The 18,882-nt window shown below is 40.2% G+C and overlaps 1 protein-coding gene and 1 long non-coding RNA gene across 2 annotated transcripts in view; one reads left to right on the plus strand and one right to left on the minus strand.

The window, feature by feature from the left end:
- CHM (CHM Rab escort protein) overlaps positions 1 to 13,269 on the minus strand; it is a 53,752-nt gene extending 40,483 nt beyond the window's left edge. Inside the window, exons 1-2 of the mRNA XM_086850859.1 lie at positions 13,046 to 13,269; positions 2,889 to 2,955 (exon numbers count right to left, since the gene is read on the minus strand). Coding sequence (XP_086706985.1) covers positions 2,889 to 2,955; positions 13,046 to 13,094 — 116 coding nt within the window. The 5' untranslated portion in view covers positions 13,095 to 13,269. The remainder of the gene's footprint in view (positions 1 to 2,888; positions 2,956 to 13,045) is intronic.
- Positions 13,270 to 13,375: 106 nt separating this feature from the next.
- On the plus strand, positions 13,376 to 18,774 carry LOC111928561 (uncharacterized). The gene is made up of 3 exons (XR_002864189.2): positions 13,376 to 13,474; positions 14,635 to 14,763; positions 18,567 to 18,774. It is a non-coding gene; the product is annotated as an uncharacterized LOC111928561 (long non-coding RNA).
- Positions 18,775 to 18,882: the final 108 nt, after the last annotated feature.

Here is an 18,882-nt window from a genome sequence, read left to right on the forward strand (position 1 = left end):
ATTTCTTAAATTATATTTGCTCAAGACTCCTCCCGTGTTACCTGGGTTTCACCTGAATTACAACACTGCTCCTTTCCTTCACATTTTTCAAATCTCTAATCTGCAGTTCGGAGCTAACAGCAGAAAAAAGTTTTGCAAACTTTTGGAAATGTAGCTAAAGTACAATTTTATCTCTGAAAAAACCTTGTCTCCTCTCCTATGTTAACTTTCCACTTTTTTCTTCAGTTACCCAGACCATTTTCAAAATAACTGGCAAATTCCAATCCAGAACATTGAAATCACAAATTGTTTCTGACTGATTAACAATCTGAATGTCAACCAAGAAAATATCTAATGTGCCCTTCTGTAGACAGACAGCAATTTGAGAAACTGGACACTTCTGAAAGCAGGAGATTCACAATTAAAACCTAAGATCAGCAAAGGATTTGTTGGCCGGTGCTGCTTGGGGCACTGGCCCTTCCCAGAGCCATGGCACAGCCCCCACACCCAAAGCTGCTGATGCCTCAGCATTTCCCCCAAGAGCTGCCTCCACGTGTCTGTCCTGCATCTGATCTTCCAGAAAGAAGTCCTGAGCCATCAGGGCAGCTGTCTTTTGCACAGGAAGTTACTGCCACATCGATTTTAAGGGTCTGAACACAAAATGACTTATGTTTCAAACCCGTGAAGTTTCCTGAGCTACCTACCAGTACACAGGCAAATGTATTAAAGATTCCCATTCTGGCCCAGTGATGTGTTTAGGAGCTGCCTGGGTTTCAAGAGGAGGGGTTTAATCCAAACAACTCCTGAGATCCTTCAGCACAAAGGGTGGGTGATAGTGGCAGTCACTTGTGCTACACCACATTATATCCTGGGATATGAACATGACCAAAGAGAATTATCACAGCCCAGCTGAGACCGTGTTTTACTCTCTCATTGCTGTGAGATTGTATCCTAAACCAAAATAAACAGAAAAAGGACATTTTCAAAAGAGCTCAAAAGATATCAGAATTAACAATTTTTTGCTTAGTTTTCCTTATTGAAATGAAATAATTTCTTTATTTTTCTTGCAAGAAATTGACCTGATTAGAGAAGCACCTGTTTTGCTCTCTGGCTGCTGTACTCCCACAGCTCACTCACTTCACAGCAGTTAAAGATCCAAAGAGGGCTGTATGAAGACACAGGGTCTATTACATATATTTTACAAGTTCTGAAAAAAAAAAGTGAGACAAATTGTCTAGCATGAAGTGGGACAAACTACAAAAGCAGGATCTTGGACTAGGGAGGTACAGGAATAAATCCCAGTATACTCTTGGATGCTCAAATAAAAAAATTTTGGACACAAAGAAAACTCAAGTGCTCTATAGGCAAAGTATAGTCAAAAAATAAGGAAGGTAAAAGGTGTCAAGAAGCAAGACATGCCCAGTTTGCTCTACTTCTCACAGAAAAGAAGTTAATATTCTGCATCTTGACTCTCCTTTGCCTTTGAATTAAATTCCATGTAGAAAGATAAGACAATGAGCAAGGATGTAGACAATAAAACTGCAGCTTTCAAATGCTGTGTTCCAGATGCTGAATATCAAATACAAAATGTAGCTAAACATGCTTCACTCCTAACTGCCTCATCCTCCAAACTGGTGCCTAACTACAGATACAGAATTAAATGAGGCAAATAAACAAAGGACCAAAAGCATAAACTTGACCAAGTGGATAGAGAAAGTCCCTTGCAGGTGCACAATTAGTACAGGAAGCATATTCACTTCAAATAATCCACTTTTAGTCTTGATCTACCTTTCTCCAGCAGCTTCAAATTTAAACTAAGTGCCAATCTCCACATTTTAAATTGCAAATTACTTTTCTAAATCATTTAACAAATATCCTTGAAATTTCACATGTCAACAGCTCATTAATATCTACAGTAAATGTAGCTCTCTGAGAAGAACCACAGATTTTACGTTTATTGAGACAGATAGCTGGCACAGAGAAATAGAGCTCCTTCAATTACTAGTTGGCAGAAGCTAACTTCAGTTTAAAATCAGTCTACAGCAATTTATGGCAACACTGCAGTGAAGTGACTATTTTGAATAAGATTAGCTACTGCTGATGGCAATGCTTGGACAGTTTTTATAAATCAAACTCAGAACTCAGTATTTTATAATAGGCCACTTCAAAACTATCTCCCATAATCACCTATGCAGTATATTATGATAAATGCAAACATGGCTGGAGATTAAAAGTAATAAAATAAGGTACACAAGGTAATGAGAGCAAGTAAACTCTAAACAAAGACTTTATGCATATATGTTTGCAATACCTGGTGCCTGACTTAACTGGATCCTTTGTAGGGAACAAGAGATTAATCAAAGTAGCACATCTAACAGCTATTTCAGTAATCCCAAATCTCGTTTCTTTATACATTGAGAAAAATTTGAATTCATAATTCTGATATTAATGAAGGGAACAATTTACATTGTTAAAAGGTGATATTCATCATAGCTAAAAACAGGCATAGCTAACAGAATCAAACTCCAGTGGCCAATACTATTTATTAGAGACTCTGAAAACAAAAACTGAAATAACACAAGTCATTCTTATCAAAGACAATGGGATAATTACTGTCAGGAATGAGAATCACAGGCACTAAACCTGTAGCCATTCCTGCCTGTAGCAAAGAAAGAGCCATCACAGCATCCTTCACCACAGCACTGATGTTCCAAATCCCTGAGCTAGCTTCCAAAAACTGCCTGCTCTATTGATGGAAATAACACCCCCAAAATAAGGCAGAGACAGAAACATAACATTACTTGGTGCCAGATGAAGAGAGAGGAGTCCTGCAGCCCACACTGACAGAGACACAGAAACCCTTCCAGTCAGTTTAGCTCTGAAAAAGGGAAATTACTGGAGTAACTTACGAATCCACATGAAGAACTCTCTGGCCACTTCTGGCACATGCTGCTGCAATAATGGACTCAGGCAAACCTGAAATGACACGTGCAGTTTTTAGAACTTAGCATGCCATGATATATTAAAAATTGCAATAATGGTAGAACTTGGTCAGACGCAGGCAACTTAAGAGAAATTTTGCAATGTGAGCCACTGAAATTTTTAACAGTCTCATGTAACTAAAATAATGAACACTATTTTGTGCTCTTTAACATTTTGCTGACCCTCTTAAATGCCACTTGTTTTCATTTTTTAAATAACTTTATAGCACATACCACTTGAAAACACTACTGAGTTAAAGCTTGGCACCAGCATCTTCTCTCCATACCCTGCTATCATAACCAGATTAAACAACTGCCAGCACAGTGATACCCACAGCTTAGTGGGGTGATCTGTAACCACACTCTTGGTAATGCAGACAGGTATTACCTGAGAACAATTTTGTGTATTTTTGTTCACTTCAAAATGAACAGAAAGACTGTGATTATCCTTAGAGTGGTATCCCTATCAAAATCTCCCACGTTATGCAATTACACTCTACCAAATCAGTATGCTTTCACTATATTTAGAAAAAATATAGAGCAAAAAAGCACACCAAAAGGCTGTGCTAGCTCTACCAGCAATACATGCTTGGAATTGCACAGGATGCCACTGGAGCTCAATAAATAAATGGGGCTGTTCTGTAATGTCTGCTCCCACTCACCAGATTTCACATGCCCAGTTAAATGCCTTGGATTCTGGAGCAGGTTCAGAAAAGCAGAACAGCTCACCAGCTAAGCTCTGTGGTGGTAACCTCTCTCAAATCTCTTTTTCAATGATCTGTTGGCTGTTTAAGCAAGTAATTCAGGAACAGCAATTAAAACTCTAGGGAGTGGTATTAGGAGACACTTAGGCCACATATTCAATTAAGAGATGAGATTAAAGAAGTGTTTGGCTGATCTGATTTCCAGCAGCACCAGAAGCAGCTGCAGTGGTGCAACTGCAGAGACAGAACTGGAAGGGGAAAAAGCAGCTGTGGAAGGGCACAATCTGCTCTGGCTCACTCCATGACAAACATCATCCCCAGCAGAACTGCAGGCCCATGCTGTCTGTTCCTTAGATGGAACAGTGCCTTTACCAACAGATAAAACCTTGCAGTCTAGAAAACATCCCCTGAGAGCTGGGTACACCAGACCACAGTTTCACCAACTCTTCAAACCAGCAAAGGCAAACACAATAATCAAAATAAAGAGGTGCAACCTCCGCCCTCATCATCTCTTGCCCCTCCTGACCTCCTTCCAAATCAAATTTCAAAGTCAGTTTTTGAGAGAGCAGTTCTATGGTGATGTCCAAAAGTACAAATGCTTGTATCAATACAAAGAAAGAAGTTTAAGACAGACATGACAAATTTTCTAGGAAAATAGCTATCACCTCCCTGCAAATCTTCTGGTTTTAATGATTTTTGATGGATTTTTAAAAAAAAATCCTTCACTGAATTGATAAAGCAGAAAAAGTGAAAATAGTTTTGCACTGCTGACCTTCCACAGAAAGTGAAGGTTTAACACAGAATTAACCTCCAGGGGCAGAGGAGGGATGAACAATTGCAGCAGTTCCTGGGATGTTTGTTTCACAGCCTAGGATGGCCAAAAGTCTGCTGAGTTGAATTTTTAGAAGCAAGAGCTCGAAACACAGACCACTGTGACCAAAGAGACAAGGAGAAAATCCATAAGTGCAGCACACACTTGAGGACTGACATGAGACCCTGGCTGCACACAGCCATTATGTGAGAGCTCCACACTCAGCTGTCCCCCCATGTTTATATATATGGTTCATTTTGCTCCCCCTATAAACTATCTGGAATAGAATCTACAACTACCCTTTGTTTGGAGTTCTCAAAAAAGCTTTTCTTTCCCTCATTGGGGCACAGAGAGTATTACTCTAGAAATGGAATTGAGAAACTTGTTTCTCCTTCCTTATTGATAAAAGCCACTGAGAAAATGTTGTAAAACATCACCAGTGCTGCCTGGCTGACCTGGGCCGAGTTATAGCTACCAGGGCATAACTGATTGCTTTAAGCTTGATCCAATTGATACTGTGTTGGAGGTCTGTTCTTCCATTAACCTTGGATGAAATTGTTCCCTGAATTAGCTTCCCCTCTCTTGAAAGCTGGCATCAATTTTCCACACCAACCCTGTGCTTCTAAGACACTGTGGCCCCCTACATACCCAGTGGTAAGAGCAGGAACGCAGCCCGAAGGCGAGACTGGCACATCCCAGCTTTTGGAGAGGCTCCCAACACCCTACCACAACGAGACACCCTTTGCTCTTGGGTGACAATACCTCAAGAAATCCAAGAAATAAGTAAGACTGTCCCATGGCACCAGCTTCTGAATTCTCTTCTCCGGCAGAAACAAAGGCATAGGGAGAAGAGGCAGCTTTGTCAAATGCAAATTACTCCTACATGTGACCTGCATTGCATGGTGGTTACTGAACATGCCTTTTCCAAGAAAGAACGTTCTGGACAATTACAATATAGTTATACATTGTCCTCCTCTATCTAGGAAAAAAACTAACATGGAAAAGACTGTTTAGAGAAATGGCAATTTATGAAATGATGGCATGGAAAGCTGAACTGTCTCCCTCAGGATGCTCAGAGAGTTGTGAAAAATAGGTCCCCTTCAGATAATTCAGTAACAGAGAAACAGTTTTAGAAACTGTTACTACTTGGAAACAGCTTTTTTGTTCTGAACTCTGATTTCTCAAAAGCCCTAAAATGGATTATATTCAGATTTTGAAATGTGTTCAGATCCTCACTACAAGGCAGGGCACACTCTGGATTCTAAAGTTTCCCCTATGCCTAATGAGTAAATAATCCTGGATATCTCTGGGCTATTTTCCTCATGAAGGATCATTCCAACACTTCCTGCTACTCATCCCTCTTGGGGATCAGTCAGCTGCTGGTCAGGCCAGCTTAAAGGATTAAGGACATGTATCACTCCTGATATTTAATGTCTGTGAACAGACAGTTGACTGATGACTTGGATCCAGTAACGGAGATGACCAAGAACACCAAAACTGAAACAAGAATCTACATCTCCTTTTAGACTATCATTAAAAGATTCTAAGATTGTACTATCAAACTCGGCAATCAAATTACTGAATCATCATTGCCTCTAGAAAAATTAATAATAACCAATAATTTCCTACTAAGCACACATATTAGTTACTATGTGAGACAGCTCCCATTTATTGTATCTGAAATATCTCTATCACCATTCCTGAAAGCCATTGCCTTCTTTCTTCATTTACAAACCTTCCATTTATCAGATGCGCTATTAAATCAGCCTCTCTGGCCTCTCAAGAAAACATGAATCTAAAATTTCAGTTAGGTAGGACATTCCATCTACATACAGATCTAAGTATAAAATTAGCAATTTTATTCATCAGTGATGTCTGGATTACTAACATGTTTTTCCAGGCAGAATTTCATAGGTTGTACTTGGCACCCACTCATCCAGCAGGCAATGCATTCACTGCCTCACTGGAACACTCCGCAAAGTCACAGCGAACCAACTTGGGAGCGTTCCTAGTGTTGCTGCAGGGACAATGCTGACTGCAGCCTAGTCATCCTGCCTTTGGCTTCCCGTTGGAAAGAAACAAAGTGGCAAGCAGACTGAATTGTAACAATTAGCTCTAATTAAAGTGATGAACTTGGCGGCATGGCCACTTCAGCTCTCAGAAGAAAGGACGGCTTGTAGCAATGTTTCTGTACCAGGCCCTGGGAAGCACTGCAGACAGAAGGAGGCTGCCCAGCGGCTCAGCGCTGAGCAGGGCGGTTTAGCAGCACAGCCCCGCTGGCAGCGCTCACAGCCTCTGCCTGAGCCCCGTGCCCATCCCAGCCCTCTCGGACACACAACAGGCAGCGCTCACAGCCTCTGCCTGAGCCCCGTCCCCATCCCAGCCCTCTCGGACACACAGAAGGCAGCTTCAGCCCAATCAATCTCACAGAGGCAGCTGCTGCAAGCTGACCTTGAAGTCTGCAGCTGGTTGTTTGCAGCAACCTCTGACCAAGACAATCTCCATTACATCAGTTTTTGGAGCTTCCCTATGAAACAAAATCAGCCATCCTCTCATTTTCAAGAACACTGTTGAATCAGTTACACATTATTTTTTTATCCAAAAACCAATTCTATTTTTAGTTCCAATACAATAAAATTAAAGTTTGAGATAACTGCTAAGTTGGAAAACTTTTTTCTCCCTTCAGTTTTAAAAGCAAATTAATTTCTGAAGTCTTATGAAATAATGGAAACTTATAATTCACCTCTGTATGATCAAAAAAATGAATTTGAGGCTTACATATTGTGTCTCCTGCTTTTCAGCTGTACTTGATGATCTAGTGCTGCACTGCCTCTTGCAGTGCCTTGAGAAGGGAGCAGTCACTGCCCTGAACAATTTCTAAACTAAACAGCTTCAGATCTGTGGGAGCATCTTGGTTCCCGAGCTGCTCGCTGCAAACTGTTTCGCAGTCATCCAGATAAGTTTTTACTGAATTACACGAGATTCGTCTTGAAAAGCCTTAAATGTTTAATTTGCTTCACTCCATCTACTAAATAAATCACAAGTGGCTTTTTCATAATATAAAATGTTGAAGGGAAATATATAAAGATGTTGGAACATAGACAATATCAAAACAATCTTCTGGAGTCAGACAGTTGACCAGCTGCAATACATTTTGTTTGCATCTGAACTTCTAAGTAGAGAAGACCAGCTGACTCTGGAGGAGCTTACTACAAAATACTTATGGTGTGTTTTTGGTATATATGAAAATCTAAAAGCATTTCATAATTCTACTGTAAATGAAAATACTTCTTGTATATAACATTTTACGTTAAAGATGATTCAGTTGATTCATTTCAATATTTGCTCATATAGAGCTGTATCAGAAAATACTTCTGCATTACAGAGTATGGCACAGAAATGCCAACCCACTAAGAAAAGAAATAACATGTTACTGTTCAAGAAAAAAGGCACAAGTAAAAAGTTTCTTCTCTTATACTGTAATTTCATACAGTTGTCTGTGTCTCATGAGAGGAACTTGGCAATGAAAACCATTCAATCTCACAGTTGGTATAAATGAACATTATTTAGAAAAGGAATACAAGCACTTAGGCTTGAAATAAAAATTTAACTTCTTACTAAAACTTATACTCACACCAAGCAGTGCTCCCTGAACAGCGTTGAGCACGTACTACAGCTCTGAGTCTAATCTTTGGTTTAAAGCAATAGCAGCAAATAAAGCAAAGCACTTGAATGGAACGATCTGTATAGCAAGACACACACTGAGTTTTATTTTCACTCGAGCCTTCTAATACTTTCACTTCCTTTTCTGCTTCTCCATGGGAAAAGAGCTTGCTCTCCTTGCTCCTTATACATTTTTAAATATTTCATGAAAGGGTATTTAGGAAGTTTCTCCTCCTGCCTTAGCAGTGGTTCCCTGGGCACCTGCAGGGCTCTCTCACAGCTCTCTCCCCCCAGAGAGCAGCGCCTGCAGCAGCACTGAACCCACAGCTCTCTGCCATTCTCCAGGCACTGGAACCACACTTGGGATACACAAACCTGGCCTTCCACTGTTCCTCATTCAGACTGGAATTTCAAAGCACCTTACTAAGCCTTTTTCTAAAGGAGTTTTTCACCTTGATATGCAGATGACCTACTCTGTATTTTTCACAGTAGAGTCACAGGAGTCCTACAGGCTCTGATTCTGTAAGATCAGCAATATAATCTGGAAAAGCTGCACAACACAAACAGGCTGAGAAGGACAACAAAGAGTTCACAGAACAGTGAGTTTCCCACAAGAGCAGCCAGGGACATTGCATGGTGTCTGGGAAAGAAACCTGCCTGAGATACCAGTGGAAGCCTAAACCTCCCAGGCAGCTACAACAGCACTTCTGCTACACCCCAAAACTCAGACTGGAAGCCAGGCTAGAACACAACCCCTCCATTTCAGTCAGGTTAAAATAATCAGTAAAGAAGATAAAGGTATATTTACATGTAGAGAATACTGAAAAAATGAGAGGGGGACACAGACAGAGAGGACATGGGACAGGACTGTGAGTCAGTGTTCATTTTGTTTGACATTTAAATGGACAGGCAATGACTTAGCTACAAATGATTATAAAAGCTTGAGCCTATTTATTTCCTCCCAGACATCAACACTGCAAGTCAGTGCCATTGTGTTAGTCCACCACAGTGACAATGACCACTGACATCAAAAAATATCCATCATCAGCTGGTTTTCCATTGAGCTTTCATCAACTCTAAACAGTTGTTGATATAAACTGAAGACTGTGCAGTTATATAAGGTAACATAACCAAAATATCAGCCCAGAAGATGTATTAGGAAATATTTTCGTCACATTCTAAAAATACACTGCAACAATAAAACTATGAGGAATTATTATTTTTTTATACCAATCCTCAGTATTTACTTTAAAATTCACATCTGTAATATCTGGGTTAGTTTTGTGAGGTATATTTTAAAAATTGTGTTAGTATCTGGGAGTGATTTTTCCTAACACACTACACTTACATAAGATAAACATAAAGTACTTACACCACTCCCAGCATATCGAACAATAAATAATAGATTCTCCTGACAGGACTTTGATGACCTGGCAAAGCCCGAGTGCTTTCAGCCAAAATCATATGAAACCATAAATCACTCTTTATTTTATAGAATATTTCAAAATGGATTCCTGCTTTCTACCTTGAAAGTCATTTCATGTGTTATTTATAACCACTGAAAACCAGAATGGAAAGAAAATTGCATAGAACTAGAATATTTACTGTGACTGCTTTTATAAAGAATAACTCCTTTTTAGAAAAAAATTAGAATTACTGGCAGACAAACTTGTGAATACAACACCTTTCAAAGAGCCATATCCGTTACAACTTTCCCAGCAGTTAACAGAGGTCTTGGGGAGTGTCAGAGACAAGAAGTCAAGCCTGAATACAATCCAATTCACTGAAGAAATGCCAAGGTAAACATGACCCTGCACCTGTATCCACACCACTCTGCACAGCCACAAAGGTGCAAATCTTGGCACTTGCAGGGGTTTCTGCCCTAAACTCAACACTGCTGAATGTTTTGCCTATGAAGTTTCCTACTCAACAATTGTCTGAAGACAAAAGGTCTGCCACTGACCCCCAGTTCTGCTTTCAGACCAATAAAAGTCACAGAGAAGAGACCTCCCCAAATAGCAGATCTGCTCTGAGGACTGATGATCTTGGAGAGTATCTGCTTTGGCCAAGAACCATCTAACAAACCCACTCCTGCCTGGCTGATGGACAACTCGAGCACAGTGTTCAGAAAGCAGGGATATGAGAGACTGGAGGAGACAGGGAGGGGAGAGTGACTTCAAGGAAGTAGAGCAACAAAACAATGTCATAACAGCTTTCTCATATTGTGTTGGCCATCAAAAAACCTTAAGATATGCTCACCAGTTTCATGCCATGGGATAATCCAGTTTTCTTTAGAACTGTGGATGTAAATTCCATGATAGTAGTGAAACTTCAGCTGAGACCCATGAGAATGAGTATTTTTGTACCCACATCCACCTTGCTCTTAATTTACTCGTGCAAGAAAATATCTGAGCTAAGGAAAAGGAATTTCTTCTAAAAAAAAAATTCCCACAGCAATATTGATGAATTAATTGAACCTAGACATTAACTGAAGCACTGATGACTAAAATTTAGTTGAGGTTCCATTCACACTAAGCTTACTACAGGGAAACAGTTAAATGAGCCTGAAATAAAAACGAATTCAAATCTTACGTCACCACTCAGTCTAATTACTAAATTTAATAGATGCACAAGTTATAAAACCAGGAAAAGGCCACACATGCAGAAATTAATAAAATTACTACTATGCATTAAAAATACCATTACACACAAACAGTCTAGTTATTATGGTATGACAATCAGATATTCATACGTGCACTCAGCACCTATGACAGCATTAGAAACCAGAGAGTTGAAGACTAGGCTAAAATATTCCCTCAGAAGTCACTTCCCAAATAGAAGGCAGATGAAAAGTCTAGTCTGAACAATCTTCCATACTGAGAAATTTAATACAGATTAAAAAACCCTCAGTCAGTCACTGGTGTTAATCACCACTTATGTATGTTCTTAGTGCAAAGGAATACAAAGACAAAAAATCTCCCAAAGTGCAGAATTCTGAGGATCTTGGAATTACTTATAGCAGTACTCTTTACAGGCGGGGAAAAAAGGCATCCTTGAATATAAATCAATACCCCCAAAATACAGCAATATTTCAGAGAATTTAGCTCAGAGGATTTAGCTCAGAGAACTTCCCTCCTGCAACATCAAAGCTCCAATATGACACCTCACTCCAAAGCAGGGAAGATTGGGTTTGATGACTGCACATGACCTGCTCTCTCTGGCACAGGTAGTACCTGTTACCTTTGTGACTAGAATAGTAAATAGCTTAACAGCAATATCATTTTAATAAACCTCTGAGTTTCTGCATTGGCTGCATGAACATTATTTACCTCATGGCAGTAAAGAATGAACCCCCAAAAATTACAGATGTTACACAATGTTTAATATTTCACCCTTACAGTTTGATTCTTCAGCTTCTCATTATCAACCAGTCTTCTCACACACTCAAAATGTTCTCAAATCTGAGCACATATGAAAATGTCAGATTCATTACTACATACCACTTCACAGAACAGGGTTGAGACACAGAAGGAATCTCTCAATTTGCTCAAGAACTTAAATTTTGCATTTTTAGCAGAATTTTGGTCAAAATAACAGGGGCAGTATGGTTTTATAATTACTTGAAAACTCCAGATATAAATCAGAAATCTTTTAAACAATTATACATACATTGAATGGGGATTGCTTTTTTCTGCTGAACACTGGAATCAGCAATTTCTTTAAGGAGCTCATTCATTCTATTCCAAATTGCTAGAAATCTTAAATCCCATGTACATAATTTAACAGATCAGTGAACTCCAAAAACAGAGTTACTAATTTCACATGGAAAATAGTAACATTTAGAAGTGCCTTCCCATTTGTGTTCCAAATAACACCCTGAGCTCTTTATTAAGGCAAGCAAAATCTGACTGTAAATTTGGGACATATAAACAGTGATGCATTTTAAGACAAGAGCTCAGCACTAAATTTAAGGTATGAGGCTTATCAAGACCAATCTGAATCAGGTCACTGTCATTGGGTTCTACAAACAGAAAACTATTCCAATATTTCAAGACTATTTTGATACACAAGCACCAAGAATCTTAGCTCTGAAGAAGGATTAAAAATTTTCTCTTGTAGTTACATTGTGGTAAGTTACAGTGAGACACTCCAGGTCTCCATCATTATTCACCGGAGCAGGATGAACTTGTACAGGATACAGAAAGTGCAGAAAGATTAGAATTAAGTGACTGGTACATGCAATCATTCATAGACAGAGAAGTGTGCTTTAACGGGAAAGACTCAAAAAGTTTTATGTTATTTATAAAGCAGGCATAGAGATTAGAAAAATGACTTTGAAGACTTAAAACTACTTGCATTGCAAGACATAATGAAAAATATATTATCAGCCTATAGCACATATACTGCAACGACACAGAATTTCAGCTCTTCAGAGCTATTTTCCTTGCACAAAAGCAAACCTGCCGAGCAGGATGGTGTCTCGGGAAAAAGGGCTGGCAGGGGGCAGGGTCAGTCACACAAGGCTTTCCGAGGCACCAAAGGAGCCCCCGATCTCAGCTGTGGGGCAGGTTTGTGGCCGGTCACAGGGCGGGTGTCACGGCAAATCCCTCTCAGGGCCAGCCGCACACGGCCTTCCGTGATAACTCCATTTCTAAGCAAATCTGGCCATTTAATCGCCAGCAGCCCCACAGTGCACTACGAGTGCCCAGGACGCTGGGGGGAAATGTCCCCGCCGGTGTCACGGGCACGTCCCCGCAGGTACCTCAGCAGCCACTCGCACACCCTGCCCGCCCTCCCCAGACGCTGCTGCCTCCCCTCAGCCGGGGACCCGCGTCCCTCCGCCGCCCCTTCGAGCTGCGACCCCTACCAGGGCCGGCGCTGCCCCCCGTGCCCGCCCCGCCCCGTACCGGTGCCCACCACCACCACATCGAACTCTGTGGGCAGGTTGTCCGCCATCTTGGGAGGCGCCGTCACGCGCGCGCCGCCGGCGGAAAGGGCGGGAGCGGCTGCGGGGGTTCCGGCGGCACCGGGAGCGGCGGCCCCGGCTGAGGGAGCGGCGCGCTCGGGACTGAGCGGAGGCCCTGCCTGAGGGAGCGGCGTGCTCGGGAGGGAGCGGCGGTCCCGGCCGAGGGAGCGGAGCGCTCGGGAGGGAGCGGCGGCCCCGCCTGAGGGAGCGGAGCGCTGCGGGAGAGCCCGGTGATGTCCCGGCTTCGTCCCCTTGCAACCCGCCGCCCCTCGGTCTTACCATCCTTCCCCCCCTCTGCTGCCCTGCTCATCCACAGAACGAGCCCTGACCTGCCACGCAGGAATGATGCAGGATGCAGCAGGGAACATACGTACGTACATAAAACAACTTACACAAGCACTTACATCCATCAATAAACTTCTGAACTACAGTTATATTAGCGGCACTTATATTAGTTAGTAGCGGCATTGCACCTACTGAGCCAAACGAAAATCGCTTCAATGCAAGCACGCATGTTTTTGTATCACTTTCGGGTCGATTTCAGGAAGAAATTACTAAATTCTTCCCTGGGAGGGTGGGCAGGCCCTGGCACAGGTGCCCAGAGAAGCTGGAAGTGCCCAAGGCCAGGTTGGATGGGGCTTGGAGCAGCCTGGCACAGTGGGAGGTGTCCCTGCCATGGCACTGGATGGGCTTTAAGGTCCCTTCAAACACAAACCATCTTGTGGTTCTCATCTCCACTGAACTTTCTTGGATGACCATTTCCTCAGAAACAACAGATTTCAATTTTGTTATTTCCTCTATATATTCACTGTTTCCAAGACAATTTCTGCTGTTTTTTCGACCTTGTTGCTCACCGCTCCTTATTAATATATTCAAGAAAATATTTTCATCGTTATTTTAAAAAAGTTCCCTTACCCCCAAATTGCAATATTTTTTCCTTTAACCAGCACGTTGAACACAGATTTAAAAAGAAAGTTACTAGTGTTAGTTAGAAAGTTTATCAGTCATTAATTTTATTTCCTTTCTTGTTAATTAACAGATAGATGTTTGACTGTACTACATTCTCTGCATGCAAAACCCCTTCTATTTTTCTCAACTAATTCATTAACTTTCTTTCCCTCTGAAGCCCAAAGTCACACTTTAGTCTTGCTCAGCCTCTTCCTTCATCTTACAAAGAAAGAAAAGTGGAATTAGGGATAAAATCCAGAATCTCCTGCTTCAGAGTTGCCCCTCCCATAACACCAGTCTGAGTGTAAGAGCAGCAGGACTAAAACTACAGATTTGAAAAAGCCAGATACAGCAAGTAGGCAAAATAACTCAGCACAGAACACCTGTGCCAGAATATGCTGGAAATTTCTGGAAAGTTTTTCTTTTTGTTTTGCATTTAATGGCTTATATGGCTTTAAACTAATCTCTTAATATTATTCATTGTGTATGATTATATTAAAGTCTTAGCACCTTAAATCAATAATAACAATAAACCAGCTAGCAGCCTGTTAACACCTTCTTACAAGCTCTTTGTTCCCATAGCAAAAGAATAGTGAAAATAGTAAAAAGTGACTAATGGAAACCAGAGGCCACATTACCCCTGTGGTACTGCCAGACGTGCTGGAGCAGAGTGCAGCACAGAAAACAGTCTAGCAGGAAACATCCAACCAGGTAAGAACAAAATACAGAGATTTAAACATCAGCCCTTGTTTACTGTGCTGATAAATATGTAACAGAGAAAATGAGGAAATTCAGACAGAAAAGGACTTAAGTCTTATGTTTATTATATTTATGTTTCCAACTGTCCCATAGAGGTTTTGAGTAAAACTTCCATTGTGCAGCTCCCATGCAATTCCACGGATGGAGCTGTTGTTTCTACTTTTTAACATGTAAAAGAAATATAGCTGCAGAATTCTCACAATGCTGGATCATCCCTGACCTAAATGTCTTGTGCTGAGGAACAAAGCATCACTATATTGGTTAGATAAGACAAACTCCCCTTACACATCCTTTTCCTACTGAGGGAAGGCACACTCAGGAAAGTCTAACATCATCACGAAACCCTTTTGTTACTGTTTAATATATTTCTAGGACTGCACTGGAGCAGAGCTATTTCACTGTCAATGTCTTACTGTTTCTCAAGTGCTTAAGTATTTATCCCACCACAAAATGCTGTTGTTTGGTGCTGTGAGTTCCTGTTAGCTTCATTCATAAGATGCAATCAGTGCAATCCTATTTCGTGATGACAGTCATTATCCACTGGACCAGAAATCCTCCTTAGTACTTTTTATTTGACAAAAATGATTATTCAGGATCTTTAACCGCAAGGTTTGTCAGTCCCACACAACTCCAAAATATTTCTCTGTAGTTTGCAGTTTTAGTATCAGCAAATGTAGAAGTGAAATATGTAAGTATGAATAATTTTTATGAGAATTTCATGGGCCTTGAGAAAATGTCTTGCCATGTTTTTCTCTTTAGCTATTTAATTGCAATGTCATATTAACAGAAAGCAGCATACCCAATTCTGCATGGATGAATAAGCACATTCAATAAAGAAGATTTAACAGAGTAAATCAAACACTGGATTAAACATTTTCTGCATAACAGACCACAAAATGGGCATTCATTTCACCAATAGATCCTCTACATTAGAAACAAATAGAAATGCACACCAACGTAATTAAACATCCTGTGCCCTGATTACTGAATTTTCCTATATTTTCTTAAACTAGGTCTCATCAATTAGGATTGCCAAAATGCATTCCAAAATGCATACTGAAGAACTGAATGTAAATTTTTAAACATTTGTATTGAATAATTTTTCCCCTATATTTTATGAAGTAATTCCTACCTATGGAATCCTACGTATTGCAGAGGATTTATACAGAATTTTTAGCAATAGCAGTTCATAAAAGCACACAAAGATACTTTTAAAATTCCACTTACAGCAGTTCTAAATACTTTTTCTGTGAGCAACTTTTCAAACTTCGATCTCAACCAAAACATCTTCCATAAAAACACAGTGTTTTACTTTATGACTTTTATTTGGGATTTTCACACGTCCATAGAACTACCCTTTTTACTTTAAAGTTTGTGTAGTTAATATCTAACTCTATCAAAATGCTTTCCAGAAGTATAGGAATCTGAGCAAAATCTCATAAGCTCTGGAAGTGTTTTTATTTTCCTAGGTAGGAACACTGACGTCCAAAAGAAAATTAGGACAAATCAGCTTTAGAATTATGGAGTTTCTAGTTATCTCAAGGTCTCGTCTCCCACCATTTGATCAAATGCTTCTTCCACCAAAAACAAACAGCAAATGCTTCACGTTCACTATGATGAATTTTAATTTTCTTGAGTTATGTAGTCTCTTTATCCTGCAGTGATTTCACGTGTGAAATCTCATTATTCATTCTATTGTTCCCTCAATGGATACAGAATTTAATTCTCCTTGAGTACCAGTTTGAATAAGGATCAGCAGCAGGATCGGGCCCATTAGCTGCTTGAAACATCCAGTGAATAACGTGCTTTATCCCAGCGAAATGGCTCATTAGTTCAGGCAGCAAGGCAGTGTTTGTGTGCTGCTGCAGTTGTGAGTGGCTTTCCTCTGGAGTTTTGCAGTTCCACAACTGGCACCCACTCACGCATGCACCGTCCTGATTGTTCATTAACCACGGGAACAGCCTCCCCACAGTCAGGCGTGTTTGGGAAAAAATTGTTTCCAAATTTATTCTAAACTCTCAGACAACTTTTATTCCAACTTCCTCTTTCTTACCATTATCTGAGTTTGTCTTCCTGTCACAGCTTGCAGTGGTCAGCCTCAATCATGCCCATATAACTTGTGTGATATTAATGGCATTAGACCCTATACTGCAAATCGTCAGTCGGATGCAGACACTCAGTTGGAGTGGTATGAACACTCTTGTGATACAGGCCTTTGGTAGATCAGTGACTTGAATGTATTTTAAATACTCTGAATAATTAAATGCACATTCTCTTCCTAAGGTGCACTGAAACTCATTTTGAGGTTGCCCTTTTGATTACAAAGATGTGTGTAAATTATGGGATTGCTTAGAGAGGCTGGAAAGGGAATTACATATCACTTGACTTCTGTAACCATGCAAGGCAAAGAGTTTATTTTTTCAATCTTTAATTAATGGCAATCTGCAAAAATTCTATAGGTCTCTCATGGCAATCAAAATTATCTTGTACAAAATGAGCACCAAGGAGGGAAAAAAAACCCAGGATCATAGTTTTGACAAGACTGCTCTCCCCAGTGAAACTGGCAGAGTACAGAAACTTGAGTTCCACTTTAGCTACATTAAGGATTACCTGTAAGTTTTATGGGTTTTATGGGTTTCCTAAAACTTCAGGTGTCCAGAAAGAAGGAGAAAGTCTTTGCAGCAGCCCCAAGATTCAGGCTGGTTCAAAATCCAGGATGCCACAAAGCAGAACTGAATGCTTTCTGTCCTGGCAGTTCCAATATTTCTCTATTCCTCCATCTCAAAGCTATGGTCAGTTATGATACTTCAGGAAGTGCAGTAAGCACCAGAAAAAAAGAAAGAGATTGGATATATAAGACTGCTGCATGAAGTTGTGTAATAAATGAAGATTCATTAGGATTACAATTTATTAATATTTAAGGAGGATTAAGTAAAGATGGACAAGTGTGTCTAATGACATTCAGTTAGTGCCTTACTTCATTTGCAATATTACTCGAAGCAGTTTTATTGCATAGTAAGGTTTTCAGACTTGTGTTCTGTGAGTTTAGGAAAACTGTACCTTTTCCAGCACATCTGGGGGCTATGGCTTATATAAGAAATTAATCTCTTTTCTCTGGACATGTTCCCATTCTTTTATATATTGCATTTCCTTTATTCATCTCTTTTGACTTGTTGCCAGTTCATGAACACAGATCCTTCAGTTATTCGTGCATATTCCTACTTCATTACAGACAGCACAAGTTTTACCATGCAAAGTTCAACCTCAACATCTTGGTCTTTTCTGTTTGGTTAACAAACCATAATTACAGCTGAAGGTGAAATGTATATTGCCTTAAACAGAAGATAGGAGTAGTTATTTTATTTCACTTAATTTTTATATATATATGTGTACTTAAAAATGTGCCCATACGAATATAGAAAAAAGCCCAGGAATTAGTCTGGGAGCTGGATGATACAGAAAATGAAACAAAATCAGCCAGCCACAGATTGAAAGTTTTTCATTTCTCTGTTTGAGAAGAATGACAAGTGCAAGATTATTGAGTGTTTTTTAAACAGCAGCATTCTCCAGTCTTGAAAATCGTAAGTGGCACCTGGCTGGAATGAAAAGAGAGGATAAACCAAGACTTGAAGTTCTGAAACTGATAAAGGTCCCTTAGGAAACTCCCCATAAATATTATTATATAATTAAAAGGGTTTAAAGTAGTCCATAAAGTAAAGGAATTGATGTGTCTCATATGCAGTATTTTTGCCTAGACTTCACCAGAGAAACCATAAACAAAAGACTATAAAGGCCTCAGCTGAAATGAGTTCTTGCCAGCTGAGATTCTTGTGAAGACACACGTGTCACCAAGGACTCCAACACCAAACTGTAGCCAAGAGACATCTGAAAGTTAGGAGTAAGAGCCAGAGACTGACTTTCAGGTAAATCAGCCTATTGGTGATAACACTGCTAAAAAACAAATTAATACAACTACCTTTGAAATTATGGGAGCAGGTGACTAAAAATTATAAAGAAAACGCTGTTCCTACTTGGAGAAAATATCTGTTGGAGGCTGATTTGCCTCAGTTC

This window comes from Cyanistes caeruleus, chromosome 14, assembly GCF_971803275.1.
Source record: "Cyanistes caeruleus chromosome 14, bCyaCae1.hap1.1, whole genome shotgun sequence".
Classification (NCBI taxonomy): Eukaryota; Metazoa; Chordata; class Aves; order Passeriformes; family Paridae; genus Cyanistes; species Cyanistes caeruleus.